The sequence below is a fragment of the Cucumis melo genome, chromosome 12, assembly GCF_025177605.1.
Source record: "Cucumis melo cultivar AY chromosome 12, USDA_Cmelo_AY_1.0, whole genome shotgun sequence".
Taxonomy (NCBI): domain Eukaryota; kingdom Viridiplantae; phylum Streptophyta; class Magnoliopsida; order Cucurbitales; family Cucurbitaceae; genus Cucumis; species Cucumis melo.
The window spans coordinates 3,419,222-3,434,432 of record NC_066868.1 but is presented as its reverse complement, the minus strand read 5'-3'; the positions used below and the strand labels follow the sequence as shown (position 1 = coordinate 3,434,432).

General features: G+C 33.0%; 1 protein-coding gene across 1 annotated transcript; it reads left to right on the top strand.

Moving 5' to 3' along the window:
* The first annotated feature begins 210 nt into the window (after positions 1 to 210).
* Positions 211 to 6,728, top strand: LOC103497217 (protein NRT1/ PTR FAMILY 2.7-like). Its single transcript, XM_008459331.3, has 4 exons — positions 211 to 355; positions 573 to 790; positions 1,626 to 2,191; positions 5,766 to 6,728. The coding sequence occupies exons 1-4, from the start codon at positions 274 to 276 to the stop codon at positions 6,610 to 6,612; spliced, it is 1,713 nt and encodes a 570-aa protein (XP_008457553.2). The 5' UTR covers positions 211 to 273; the 3' UTR covers positions 6,613 to 6,728.
* Positions 6,729 to 15,211: the final 8,483 nt, after the last annotated feature.

Sequence of the window (15,211 nt, the reverse complement as noted above, 5' to 3'; positions counted from 1 at the left end):
TTTGTCCACATTATGAGCTTCCAAACTATATTGTACACAAGTCTTGAATTTGAATTATAATTATGAGAAATATAATTAAATTATCCTTAATATCAACATTAATATTAATTGAAAGAGATGTTAAGTTTTAGAGAAACAATGATGACAAATTTGAAAAAGCAAACCTACATACCATAGCCTAGCCAGAAATTAATATAAAAGGTTGTGAGATTGGGTTCCAAACTTATTAGTTGACTATCCATTTCTCAAAACTTTCAGCAAAAGCTCATAAACATGGGAGAAGGAAAGAGATTAGAAGAAGAAGCTCAAACTTCCAAAAGACATGGTGGTTGGATCACCTTCCCCTTCATCATAGGTCATCTCCTACTTTCTAATTTCTCTTCCATTTTAATTTCTAATTACTTTCTTACCTTGAATCCATGATCAAACACAAGGTCTTGCTATATAAATTCATACCCAACGTTTATTTTGTATTATTAATAATAATTCTCTCCAATAAATTAAAAGTGTTTTCTTTCATATTATGTAAATCGTTTTTATGGTGTTGATATTTGTTTGTCAATAATTTTCAGGTTCTTTTGCTTGCATGACATTAGCAACAGGAGGATGGCTTTCAAATTTGATAGTGTATTTGATTAAGGAATACAACATTAATAGTATCGACGCTACTTTGATTTTCAACATTGTTAGTGGATGCCTTTGTGTTTTTCCCGTTGTTGGAGCTGTTCTTGCTGATTCTTTCTTTGGATCTTTCTTTGTTGTTGCCATTTCCACTTCCATTTCTCTTTTGGTAATGTTCTTTACTACTTTTTTTCCATTTCTATCTTTAAATTTCATCTCAAATACTTTATCATTATTTCTTTATTTACACTTTTTTTTGGTATATTTTCTTTTTGGTATTTGATAATTATTTGGTTTTTATAAATTTAATTAAAACTTGTCTTTTTCTTACCATTAATTTATATATACCAACTTGTACTCAATCAATTTGTGTCTAATGTTCTCCTTGTGTTGACCAAAATAATATAATCTTTGTTTGTTTCAAAAGGATGATAATGACAAGAAAGATATACAAAGGGAAGAATCGAACATTTGACCTGCAAAGTTGATACTACAAATACTATCAATTATGCTATATATGCTCATTCTTAAAATAGTATTAATCTTGTTAGATGCTACTCATCAAAAATATTTATTATATTTTAAGTGTGTTGAAATAATATGGTAATGATTATTAATTCCAAATATGTATGCATATCAAATTTGAATGGAAAAAAATTATTTGTGTGCAAAAAATTATTTGTGTGCATCTCGAGCTGCATCCACCTTTGTGCAATTCATCTCGGGGTTCAATTCATTAGATAAATAAATAAAAGATTTTATATCAAAACCAATAGAATAGATATGAGAGAAGTATAACAACTCATATATCTTACAAAGATATAATAATGTTTTTCCATTTTTTTTCGATCTAAGATCTCAACATGCACACCCTTAAGATGGTCTCAGTTAATTTTTTCCTCGAATATCTTTTTGTCCTTTTCATGCTTTGCTTCCTTTATTTGTACACCAATTCAGCTTTCTAATTAATAGTAAAAAATAATAATGTATGATTCATTTTGTAGGCCATGATTTCCCTTACACTAACAGCAACAATCCATTCTCTAAGACCACAACCATGTGATCATGATAATACCTCAAACACGTGTTCCTCATCACCTTCGAGACTCCAATACACAATCTTATACTCGAGCATTATCTTAGCATGTCTTGGATCTGGAGGCTCTCGTTTCACCACAGCAACTTTTGGAGCAAATCAATATGATACAACTAAAGATCAAAACATTTTCTTCAATTGGTTTTTTGTCACTCTCTATGCTGGATTTGTTGCTAGTTCCACAGCTATTGTCTATATTCAAGACAATGTTAGTTGGGGTTGGGGCTTTGGCATAAGCCTTGCCGCCAACTTAATTGCCCTAGCTATTTTCTTACTCGGAAATCGCTTCTATCGCCTAGATAAGCCTATAGGGAGTCCCTTCACTTCACTCGCTCGAGTTCTTGTGGCTACGACTCGAAAAAGCCTGGCTCGGGTGCAGGTGGGAAGTGATGAAGGTTGCTACTATTATGGTGATCAGGACCATCGTGTGGGGAGGCTGGTTGTGGATGAACTAATGTTGACAAAGAGTTTTAGGTATGTCCTATCTTTCAATCATCTCTACTTTATTCTACTTTTGATCTTTTAGTTGGATTGTTCGTGTACTTTACGTTTAAAAAAAAAAACACTAAATTTGTTAAAATATCTCTAACTTTTTTAAAGTTCCCATAATACTATTCTTGCATTTTAAAAAAATCAAAATATATTTATTGTTAGTTTTTTTGAATAGAAATTACTTTTGGAAATGCACGTTTATTAAACAATCTTTAAAAAATAGAAAATAGAAAAATATTAGAATCAAGAAGATATCACAGTCTATTTACAATAGATCACGGTAGATTAATATAAATTACTATCTATATCATAGATACTATAATATTTTGTTATTTTTATAAACTTTGTCCTTTAAGAAGTAATTGAGGAAGAGAGAGTTATTTTAGAGGATAAATTGTTGACATTAATGTATACCTAACCCTACAATCAATTTTTAAACTTTACTTTAATGCCAAGGATATTGACACCACTTTCAAAGGTCGAGGGGAATTTTTAAAATGAAATATTGATGATGTCAGTCCATATATACATAGTAAAGATTTTTTAATTTAAAATTTTTTAAAACATTAAAAATATCAATTCAACTTTTAAAAGTTCATGAGCAGATATTTATGGAACGAAGCGTGATGATTTTCTCCCCAAAATTAATGGTATAACTTTTTTTTTTTTTGTTCTTTTTTTAGTTTGAGGGTATTATTAAAATTAAACTTCAAAAAGTTCATGGACATTTTTAAATAAAGTGTAAAATATATTAGTATTTTTATAATTTATCTATAAAAAAATATGATAAATGTAACTGCCTCAATTACGTTTAGAAACTTCATTTATTTTAGGTGAACCCCACAATAGTAATAAGAATAACTTCGATTAAACAAATAATTAAACAACCCTAAAAAAGCTAAACAAATTTTGGCTTGGAAAGATTGATCATAGATCAAAGAAGAAAGAAAAACTTGTTCCTAATTTCAAGATTTCGAACTCTCGAAAATCTAATTGATCAAACTAGACTGAAAGTCTAAACATACATTCTAACACAAGAATGCAAAAAAAGAAAAAAGAACATAAAACTAAGGAGATAACACTCTATGATAAATTTCATTCGAATTCAAGTTGTTTTCTATCAAATGTAGAAACTACATAAACCTCATTTATACTCATTGGCAGATTTAGTATAGGCCTAGGAGCTCGCCCCCTCAACTTTATTATCTTTATATAATATATATAAACAAACTATTTAATTTTTAATACTTGTAGAGGTAGTTTAGTAGTTACTCTGTTTGTCAGTCCCTTCCAACCCAGGTTTAAATTACCTATGTAATTTAATGACTTTTTAACTACTATAAGATGTAAATAAATCTGAATATCTCGATTCATTATGACTTTTGGGTGTCCCAATAACTTTTGAAGTTGTTCCAAGTGTTGCTTGAAAGTTACTCCTTCTATGTTTTAGCTAATTAATGTCAATTATTTGCTTATCAAAACAATAAATAATAACCCATAAACGTAATTACAACTAAAAAACACATATTATAATTATAATTTAAAAAACATATATATAATTAATAAATATATGTAGGTCGTGTTTTAGATATATCATTATGACTATTGTGATTAATATAAGTTAGTCTTTTTTCCCCTTTTTTAGAATAATCTAAGGTAGTTAGAGAATAACAATTAATAAATATTGAATTAAAATAATATGTTGACTACAATAATTTATTTTAATAATGATTTATAAGGTGAAGATGTATTATTAGTTTTCACTAATTTATCTTTTAACCAACACTTTTTCACTAGTGAAGTACTTCATTACTAAATTACTTACTTCATATTATACTCACTTTTAACTAAATATTGAATTTTAATCTTAAGTAAAAGATGAAAAACATGTCTTCATAAATAAATAAATTTACCACAAACTAATTAATAAAACCAAATAAAATTTAATCAACAACATATTTTTAAAAACAAAAAATAAAAGGAAATAGAATGGTTAGGAAATAGGAGCTTAAATTTTATTGAAGTTAATTAACTCACTAAATTAAATTAAGTATATGGGTAATAATATTTGATTCCTTTCCCATCTAATTAAAAAAAAAAAAGAAATCTTCTAAAACAAATAACTCAAATCAATTTCAAATTAATCTAAATTAAAATATTTCCATTGGTTGGATTAATAGAATATTAATTCGAAGCCAACAAATATCTAATCAAAATGTTTGAATCAAATTTGAAGATGTCACAATAAATATTTTTATCCAACTAAATCTATTGATATTTTTATTCAACTTTCATGATGTCAAAGTTTTTGTTCTATAAAATAATATCTAAAAAATGAAGATATTTTCTTTTGTTTGGATCAATAATTGAATTTGTTAAAAAAAAGCACGTGAAAAATAAAATAGATTTTGGAGTTTCAACCCCTTTTTAAAAAAATAGTATATATCATAGTCTAGACTTTGTTACATCACAAGTCATTTGATTGATGGAGTCTATAGGAATCATAGATTATAGAATATATTTTTTTTTTCCTATTATTAGTTTTGGATGAAATCTTTAATACTTTATTAAAAAAATATTCATAAACTTTTAAATATTGCATCGATGTCCTTGAACTTTTAAAAGAAATTAAAAAAAGGTTTTTACCCGTGGTATATGGACAAGAATGACTGTTAGCAACTTATTTCAAAAATACTAATGAAACTTTCAAAAGTTTGCATTTATAATACTAATGGAACTATCAAAAGTTTGCATTTAAAATTACAATAATTAACACAAGTTTCATAGTTGCAATTTTGATATAATGAACATGTTTTCTTTCTCTTTATTTTTCCCCTAATTGTTGTCAAAGTTATGACTCAAATTGTCAGACATATCATTTTTTCTATATTGATTTACACGCAAGTACTAACATCAACTTTTTTGATAAAATATTTAAATCTAAAAAAATGTGAGAATTAATATAACTCTGTGTATCATAAAAAAAATGTGAGATGGTCCATCATTTTGACATAGAATTTTCAACGCTTTTAAAATAACATTATTTCTGACGATAGGCAATCAATCCTTCCAACCATATAATAATTTACCACCACTTGGGCAAAAAAAATATTTCAAATTCAAAAAAAAAATAATTATAATAATAGACACACAAAGATGAGGTACTAATTCTATAATTTAATCAGCCTTTAGTATAAATAAGTTAAATTTTAAGTTTGTTGAAAGTTGACCAAAGTTGTTTCTATTTTCTTTTTTCTATTTTTGAGCAACAAAGTTGTTTGTATTTAATATTAGTATTTTTTTTTTAAAAAAAAAACTATCATTTAACCTCTAGATTTTAAGTATTGCCTTTTCTGAGTCTCTTTATTTTAAAAACAGTTATATAAAAAGATCTAATAAATTTTTCAATTTTGAATTTTGCCTTTAATGGATTAAGTACAGTTTAAACTTTATCAATGATCCAAATTGCCAAACTTTATGCCATATATTATATGTTATAATTTTTCTTAACCAACCAAATCAAAAGTTTTGACACACACTATTATCTTTCTTGAAGGTGTTTGAATCGTGCGGCTCTAATAACGCAAGGAGATGTCCATTTGGATGGAACCATTGCGAAACCTTGGAGGCTTTGTAAAGTACAAGAAGTAGAAGATTTCAAAACTTTACTTAAAATCTTTCCTCTTTGGTCAACTAGCATTTTCCTCTCTGTGCCCATTGCAATCCAAGGAAGCTTAACTGTCCTCCAAGCCTTAACCATGGACCGTCATCTTGGTCCGAACTTCAAAATTCCTGCCGGGTCTTTCTCCGTCATCATCTTCATCTCCACCACCATCTCACTAACCCTAGTCGATCGATTTCTTTACCCTATTTGGCAAAAGTTGATAGGACGAATGCCACGACCTCTCGAACGCATCGGTCTTGGCCATGTTCTCAATTTTATTTCTATGTTAGTCTCAGCATTAGTAGAATCGAAGAGACTCAAGATTGCTCATGTTCACCACCTTCAAGGCCAAGTTGAGGCAATAGTACCAATCTCAGCTTTGTGGCTTTTCCCACAACTAGTTTTGGTTGGCATGGGAGAAGCTTTTCATTTTCCTGGACAAGTTGGATTGTACTATCAAGAATTCCCGATGTCGTTGCGTAGCACAGCTACGGCGATGATCTCGCTCGTGATTGCCGTTGCATATTATCTTAGCACGGGTTTGATCGATCTACTTCATAAGGTTACAAAATGGTTGCCTGATGATATTAATCGAGGGAGACTCGACAATGTTTATTGGATGATATCTGTGATTGGAGTGATTAATTTTGGATATTATTTAGTGTGTGCTAGGTGCTACAAGTATCAAAATGTTGAAGATGGTGGGAAGAATATTAATGATTCTATAACTCAACATTGAGAACTCATATTATATTGTTAGTGTGACAGAAAGTTTGTAAGAAACTAGTAAATAAAAGTTTGTAAGAAACTAGTAGATCGATTATCTATTAAGAACCACTTTTCAATTTACTCTAATGTGTGTAAATTTATCGCATTCTCTCATCAATTACAAATTTCAAGTTTATCGTTTCTATATTTATATGTTTTTTTTTCAATTTTGATTGGTTCAATATTTTTAATAACACTTATTTTTCTCGTACTTTTATCGATTAATTTCTATCAAACAAAATTATATGAAATTTAAAATTAAGGAAATTGTCAAAAATAGAATATTTGATAAAATATCTACACTTCATAGAAACATCAAGTGCAAAAAAAAGTTCTGTGTAGTGTAAATAGTTGGGGCCTTTTCAAAAATATAACAAAGCAACAAAATATTTACACTGTATAGAACAATTTTAAAAATGGAAAAAGCCCACAAGTCCAAAATGAAAAATATAAAAAATGCTCTCGTCAACAACACCGTCAACAAAGCTCGTAATATATTTGGTACACGAACATTTAGATTAGCTATTGTTTGGTACACGAATCGTTTAGATTAGACTATTGTTTGGTACACGACCGTTTAAAGTTGGCTACCCAAATCTAAACGAATTATTTTCAAGATTCTTTATACACGATCATTTAATTTGGTTACACGATCATATAAATTTGGTACCACGATCGTTTAGATTGATTGTTTAGATTTTGGTAGCCAAATCTAAACGATTTTTTTCAAGATTCTTTAGTATACGATCGTTTAGCGAAACAAGATTCTTTAGTTATGCTAAATGATTTTTTCAAAATTCTTTTGTACATTATTGTTTAGATTTGGCTACACGATCGTTTATTTTTTGTACCAAATTGATAATACACATCCTCTGATAGTTATAGAACTATGAGTAACATTTTGTGCATGAAAAGAAATGACAGTTTTGTATATGCTTTTTACTACGTGGACAAAAATTAATTCGTCACGATAGACACACTTGACGTTGGAGGGTCGTCATTGCCGCACGTTATAGCCAAATAAATGGTTGCGACAATCCGATTAACACACTCACATGAATACTACTCATTCGGTGGATGTTGAAGGATCTTGGTGGAATCAAGACATCCTAGCCACCTTTTTAGTCTTGTGCATCAAAGTTCCAGGGTTAGAATTGCAGACTTGAGACTTTGTCTTACCACTATCGGAAGGAACAAAAACTAAATTTGCGAATTGTTATAGTTGTAAGTGCTTTATTGATTTCCCACAAAAGGTGGTATTTGGTTTAAAACATAGTCATGCCTCATTGTTAGCCCCCTCAAGCATAATTTGTATAAAGGGAAGAACTTTCATTGATTTTCTCACATATATATACATAGAGAAAAGCCTATTTGTAGGCAAAGAAAAGGAAGAAAACTCCTCATATATTTTGAATAAAAACAAACACTAACAAAATAATGGCCTTAATGGACTATTCTTCTGTTGCTTGTCTTCACACCCTCCCGCAAACCTAGTGTTTTGATAAACTTAGTTTTATGATAAGATGTGTTTGGGGAAAGGGTTAGTAGGTAGTGTTATGATAAGATGTATTTGGGGGAAGGGTTATGTAGGTAGTGTTATGATAAACTGTGTTTGGAGAAAGGATTATGTAGATAGTGTTATGATAAAATATGTTTGGGGGAAGTTTTATGTAAGTAGTGTTATAATAAGATGTGTTTGGGGGAAGCATTATGTAGGTAATGTTATGAAATTTTTTTTTTAAATTCATATTCTAAATGTGATAAAAAAAATCGTATATTTAATTTACCAAATCATCTTAGTTTTCATAAAATAATTTGCCTTAATTTCTGTAACTACAACGTTCATTTTCAACCTTTTTTAAGTAATTGTTATGTTTCAATAAATCGGTTTTTATGAATGCTACGTGCAACCCGTAAAAATTTAAATATGGGAAAATAAGAATTGGAAATACGAAGTACCGAAAACATAATTTCGTTCATACCAAAAGAAATTTAAATGCAAAAAGTTTGGTGCAAGGGAGTTATAAACTAAAGTCAAATATAAGGAACATAATGTAGCAGCAAAAAATACAAGACAAGTGGTGGAATAGGACAAACAATCACGCATCATCTTGTAGAATGATCGCACAGTAGTCCATCTTCATCTCCTCGGGTATGTCCAAGAATGCTTTCATGTCGGCCAAGTTTTGTGTCAGCTTCCGCACGCATATGCCTTGTCCAATATATTCAGCTCAAAGATAGCCTGCAACTGTCTAATGACTTCCTGCCGAGTTGCGCTTTCATTTTGCATAGCTAACTTTGGCCACTCCTCAATGGCCCTCAGCTGGTCATCCGCACATTTCATGCATCACGAATGACGTACATCCACAGTTTCCACATACTGGGCCCCCGCTTCCTCTTTAATCTGCTTGAACCCGTCCTACAGTTGCTCGATCGACCAAGTCATACGCCCTTTATGTCCTCGGACGACATGTTAAGTCCTTGGCTATACATAGTAGGGATCTCCATATTGTTTCCATCTTCAGGTGAAAATCCCTCGTACCCGTCTGACACGTTGGACCTGACATCGACGAATGTCTCTACATGTGCCCCTTTGTGCAATCTTTCACGAACATATACGACAGTTAGTCATAATAGGGGAAAGACTTGTTCAGGAGGCCCTTTGCTGCAGGATGGGTATGTGAAAAAAGAAGTAATTTGTCAGTTTTTGATTCCATTACAAGCGAATAACAGTTCACTCTTACTTCATTTCCTACCCTGACCCAACTGCCAAATACGTCCTTCTAAGCAATTATACACTTCAAATCCTCGTTCCATCTGAACCCACTGCATATTGGGCTCTGCATTTCTACTATTTTCTGGAATGTCCTCTTCAAAGACTTTATTCGACAGCCAATAACAATACTCCCAATAACATTGCATCTTGGCAGCTTTTTTTGCCATCATTTTGACCAACTGTGCCAGATAACTGGATGTGAATGTCTCGCTGTCTGACCTCCACCCTCCAGTGGAGACCAACTAGACTAGGCACTCAATGAGGGTGGACTCCTCTTCCTTGGTCCACTGATGTTTTGGCACACGTGACGAACTGGCCAAACTGACAAAGAAAATGGAATAAAAAGAAATTGCAAGTGAATTATGTAGAACAACAGTAAGCACATGGGAACAAATTCATCGTTCTGTCGTGCCATGAGTTAATGTTTCATTAATTTCATTCATATACACATACATTCATCATATAACAAGAGTGGCCATATTTAGACAATTAAAATAATGTGATACTACTTCTACACAATAAGTACTACTGATTACACAACTAAACATCTCTTCGGCTAGGTCATCCTTGCACTGACTCTATTCGTTTGAGGTGTAACGACCCAACTCCTTATACTAAGCTGAAATCATTACTAATTTAAAAGATAAAAAAAATTAAAATAGAAAAATAGAAAAATAGAAAAATAAAACAAAACCTCGAATTTCTCATTAAAAGCATAAACAAAGGTATATGGAAATAAGTCTAAAAAATAAAATCCTAACTCGAGCCTTATCTAGTTTTAAAGAAATAAAATAGAAATAAAAGAATAAAAAATGTAAATACTGGAATCCGAACAATGACATAAGGCGGAAGCAAAATGGTCCCTATGGCTCGCCACTGTCACTTCTTCTCAGTCGTAACTTGCCTTTGTCATTACCTCTACCTCTACCTGAAAAATTAAACAAGAAAGAGTGTAATCAGTAAATGACCCACTACTAGTTCTGCTAGATGTCTTTTAATTTCCTTTTAGAATCCTGTAGAGTGGTATCCCTAAACTGGCACATTCCCGAACACGTGCAATCTGTGATCCCGTAGTAACATATCTGGTCTTCAATGACCTAAAGGAACACTTAGGACAAACTGGTATGTAGTGTACCCGACGGAAACACTAAGACAATCGGGCTGTGAGTGACCCCATCGAATCACTCATAATAATGTCTATGTCAATGTCAATGTCATACTGGACTAGTGATCCCGTCGGACTACACAATCTAAAAAAGGTGGTGATCCCGAGGGACACCCATGTGGGTACGACTCTAATAGAATAAGCTAACAATAACCCTATCAATAGCATGTAACGTGTCATAACATTATCATAAACATGACATAAATATAACAATCATAGCATACTTATCCGATATACCTTAATCATAAACATAACACAATCGTCCTCATCAATATACCACTAGTCATATCACACATCAGTCATCAGTATCAATTATCATTACAAAGTCAGTCATCATCAGTAACATCAGGTTATGCAATTTAGCTATCGTCTATGCATAACGATATACACATGCAATCTCTTAATTTCAGTCGAAAGTCTAGTAGTAGAGTTTCTTACCTGGAGATTAGCTTAATCGAATTCTAACAGCAAAAATCACGCTTTCAAAGCAGCGAAGTCCTAAATAGTTAGAAAACACCAAATTTAATAACTTAACCCTCAAAGAATTAAAGGTCCAAAAATCCATTCGATGTAACTTACCCAAGATCAAGGTTGAGATCAACTTAGCCTTAATTAACTGGGAGAATTCCTCAGTCCCGCTTCTAAACTATCCAAACGGCTCTTTAAGAAAAATAATTTAATTTAATCCAAAATTAAGTTATTTAAGGTCTAAAATTAAATCTTTGTTGGGTATGCCAAAAACCCAATCAAAACTTACTAAAACAGGTGAAAAGGACCAAAAATTGGCTTCACAGCTCAAACGGCTTGAAAAACAAGGGAAACAGCTAGGCGGCTCTGCTAGAAGGCAGAAGGCAGCTCAGGTAGGCGGGTGGCTCGACGCGAAGACACGCTCGCAACTAAGGGAAATCGGCTGCGTGCAGCTCGGGGCAGAGGAGGGCTCGACATGAAGACACGCGCCTAGCTAAGGGGAGTCGGCTGCTGGGGTCGGGCGTGCATGCGGGTCGAGCGTGCATGCGGCTCGGGCTACACAGAAAGGTGAAGCGTCGAACCGATGAAGAACGCTTGCTGACGACACCGAGTGAAGATCGTGACGACGAGCTAGGGATCGATGACTTGCGGCGGGGCACTGACGGAGACGCTGGCAGCTTAACGGAACGACAGATGGAGATGACGGGCGGCTAGGGCAGACGCGGACAGTCGACTTACGAAGGCAAGGAGACGGCTCGGGTGATTGGTTGTCCGCTGGATGCTGTTGCTCGGTGAAAGGACGATCGACTGCAAAGACAGAGGTGGCCGATGACGGTGGCTGGCGGACGGGAAGGTGGAAGTGGCAGCGGTCCTTGAGGCTAGGGTTTGTGGAAGAAGATGACTACCCTTTTTTTTCCACTTCCACGCTTTACAAGGATTCTTTAAATAATAATAATCATACTATTATTATTATTTCTTTTCTTTTTCCTTAATCCATTCCCCAAAACCAACTTAAATCTCAAATCTTCTCTCTCTCCATTTAAATCCCTCAAATCTCCCTTTCTAAACCAATAATTCCACCAATCACATCAACCTTCTCCAAATAAAATATCATAATTATCTTTTACTATATAATAATTATATTTTCCATTATATAATTATTATTTTAGATTTCTTTCTCTCTCTCCACAAAATATCTTTCTAAAAAAAATCCTTACATAACCATATTATTTGCATGATATAATTATTCCAACTTCAAAGTTAATTAATTACATAATCACATATAATTAATCAAATTTCTCCCAAAAAACAATCTTATTAAACAAACAACTTTAATCAAAATTCCATTAGCACCCAAATTAATTCCAACACTAATTAAAATTAACTTAAGATAATTAAAATAAATTACCTTAACTTGGGGCGTTACAGGAGGTCTCATTGTAGTGAATGTCGTCACCTGCAGCCGTTGTGTAGGTCGAGTCACCCTCATTAATATCCTCTAAAATATCGATGTTTGTCATCTCTCTGTTTATGAGATTGTCGAGTGGACAACACGCCAGAATCGTGCGACATTGGACTTGAACGGGGTAGTAGAACTTTTTGCGAAGGATTGCCCATCGATCCTTCAACAAACCGAAATATCTTTCAATAACATTTTGAGTAGAGGAATGTTTCATATTTAAGAATTCTTTCGCTGTTGTTGGTGAATTTCCAGCTCCACGCCACTCTTGCAAGTGATATCTTTTTGCTCCATAAGGAGCCAGAAATCCCTCCATGTTGGGGGTACCCCGCGTCAAATAGGTAGTAATACCCTATTATAACATCGATCGTGTTAAATATTGTAGTTGAGGGAATTTCAAATAATAATGGAGGGAATAACGATTGTGGTTAACCTTTGGAACTTTCAGTCCATTGGGTCTTGAAATAACATCTCGAAGGAAGCACGAGTCAACTGCAGATTCTTCCCAACCGGCTAGGACGAATACGAAATCTCCTTTCGTGTTGCATACCTGAGGACATTTGTTGCAACTTCGCCCTTCCATGTTATATACCTAGGTCGATTAGTTGCCACCACGCTTACCCTTTTGTATGTCCTGTCCAATGCCCCTAGGCAATTATGTAAAGTTCAAAAACTACAGATCACTAGTAGCCGTTCGAGATACATGAAGTACAGAGTGGATCTACGAAGCTAACCTCAAAGCACCTCCAATGTGGATCTATGCATGCATTTGTTACTGGTTGTGGTTTCTTCAACAACTCATCGTGGTGGCTTAGCCCAGCCAATGGTACAAGGTTGAAATGGCTAGAAACTGTCTCACCGGACCACACAAATTCCTTATGGATGACTCAATTCTTTATGTCGTGCGCCAAAACATGCAGAAACATCGCCACCATCTCCTCGACATCGACGATTTCTATCGATGCATAAGTCCAACAACAGTCCTTAGTAAGTGGTATAGAATGACAGACGTTCTTCTATCCATTTTAGTACTTTGACCACAAACCAGGTCGAACTCATGGATCATACAGAAGTAGCAAGCTCCCTAGTTTCATAATGTGTGTGGGGCAGCCTCTTATTATCATTTAGTAGTTCGTCCAACGTCATCAGTAACTAACGTTGGGACACTATGAAGACGGTTAGAATTGTAGCAATGTTTTTTGAAGCCATTGAAAGGTAACGACCAACAACCTGCTCAAGTAAGCGTTCTGTTAGTATGGTATGAGAACAACAGTGCATATTTAAAATAGTCTAATGATTGCACATTTGAAAAAAAATATTTATTCTTCTCCTAGCACCAAGTGTAAACAATAACGAGATACCTAGATGAGATACGATTTACAGTCCTATTAGGGTAGTTGTATCGAGGTAATTTATGGTACTTGTATTGCAGTGTATTTCGTTAAGAAGAAAACAAAATCTCCCAACCGTTTTCAAATTAAGCGTCATAAACAAGGTTTTGTTTAGGTTACCTTTTTTTTTAATGCGTATGGTTAAACATCAGGAAAAGGTATGCAACCTTCATATTTTAATTAAAGTAGAATGTTTAGAGAAAAAGGATTTGTGTAAGAATCTTTTGAACCAGTAAGCCTTTAACGAAAAAAAAATGGAGACGCTTCATTTTAAAAGTACTTTGGAAATTAAGTTTGCTAAAACACATTTGGTTTGATGGTTGAATTCATGCTTTTGTGCTTTCTAAATACAAACTACGTCGTACTTTTAAAAATCAGTGGGCATGTTCGTTTTGTGCTAGCGAAGAGTGAAATGTAATGTTTAAACAAAAAAAATCTCGTACTTTAGCTATGGAAGTTGAAAGTTCGGAAAAAAAAATATAATAGTGAGTAAAGTAACGAATAGGGTATAATATACTTTGGGGAAAGAATCAAATCAAAGTCCACATATGAGTTATTACAAAATAAAGAATTCTTTAGCTATGGAAGTCGAAAGTTGAAAAACTCAAATCAAAGTCCACACATGAGTTATTACAAAATCAGTGGACAAGTTCGTTTTGTGCTAGCGAAGAGTGAAATTTAATGTTTAAACAAAAAAAAGCTCCCGTACTTTAGCTATGGAAGTCAGAAGTTGCGGAAAAAAAAAATATAACAGTGAGTAAAGGAACAAATAGACTATAATATACTTTGGGGAAAATGGAGATGCCTTATTTTAAAAGTACTTTGGAAATTAAGTTCACTAAAACACATTAGGTTTGATGGTTGAATTCATGCTTTTGTGCTTTCTAAATCCAAACTACGTCGTACTTTTAAAAATCAGTGGACATGTTCATTTTGTGCTAGCGAAGAGTGAAATGTAACGTTTAAACAAAGAAAAGTTCCCATACTTTAGCTATGGAAGTCAAAAGTTGCAAAAAGAAAATATATAACAGTGAGTAAAGAAACAAATAGAATACACTTTGGGGAAAAAATCAAATCAAAGTCCACATATGAGTTATTACAAAATAAACAATTTGTGGCAAACATTTCCTACGAATTACAATCTACTAACCACACAAAAATTAAAATAAAAGGGGAAACATAATTACTACAAAACAACAAAACCCTAGTACTTCTTTGTCAAGTGTGAACTTGGGGTCGTGGAAAAAAGTAAAGAAGATGAAGGGCTATGACATGCTTTCGATTGATGGAAGAAGGAACAAAAACTAAAGC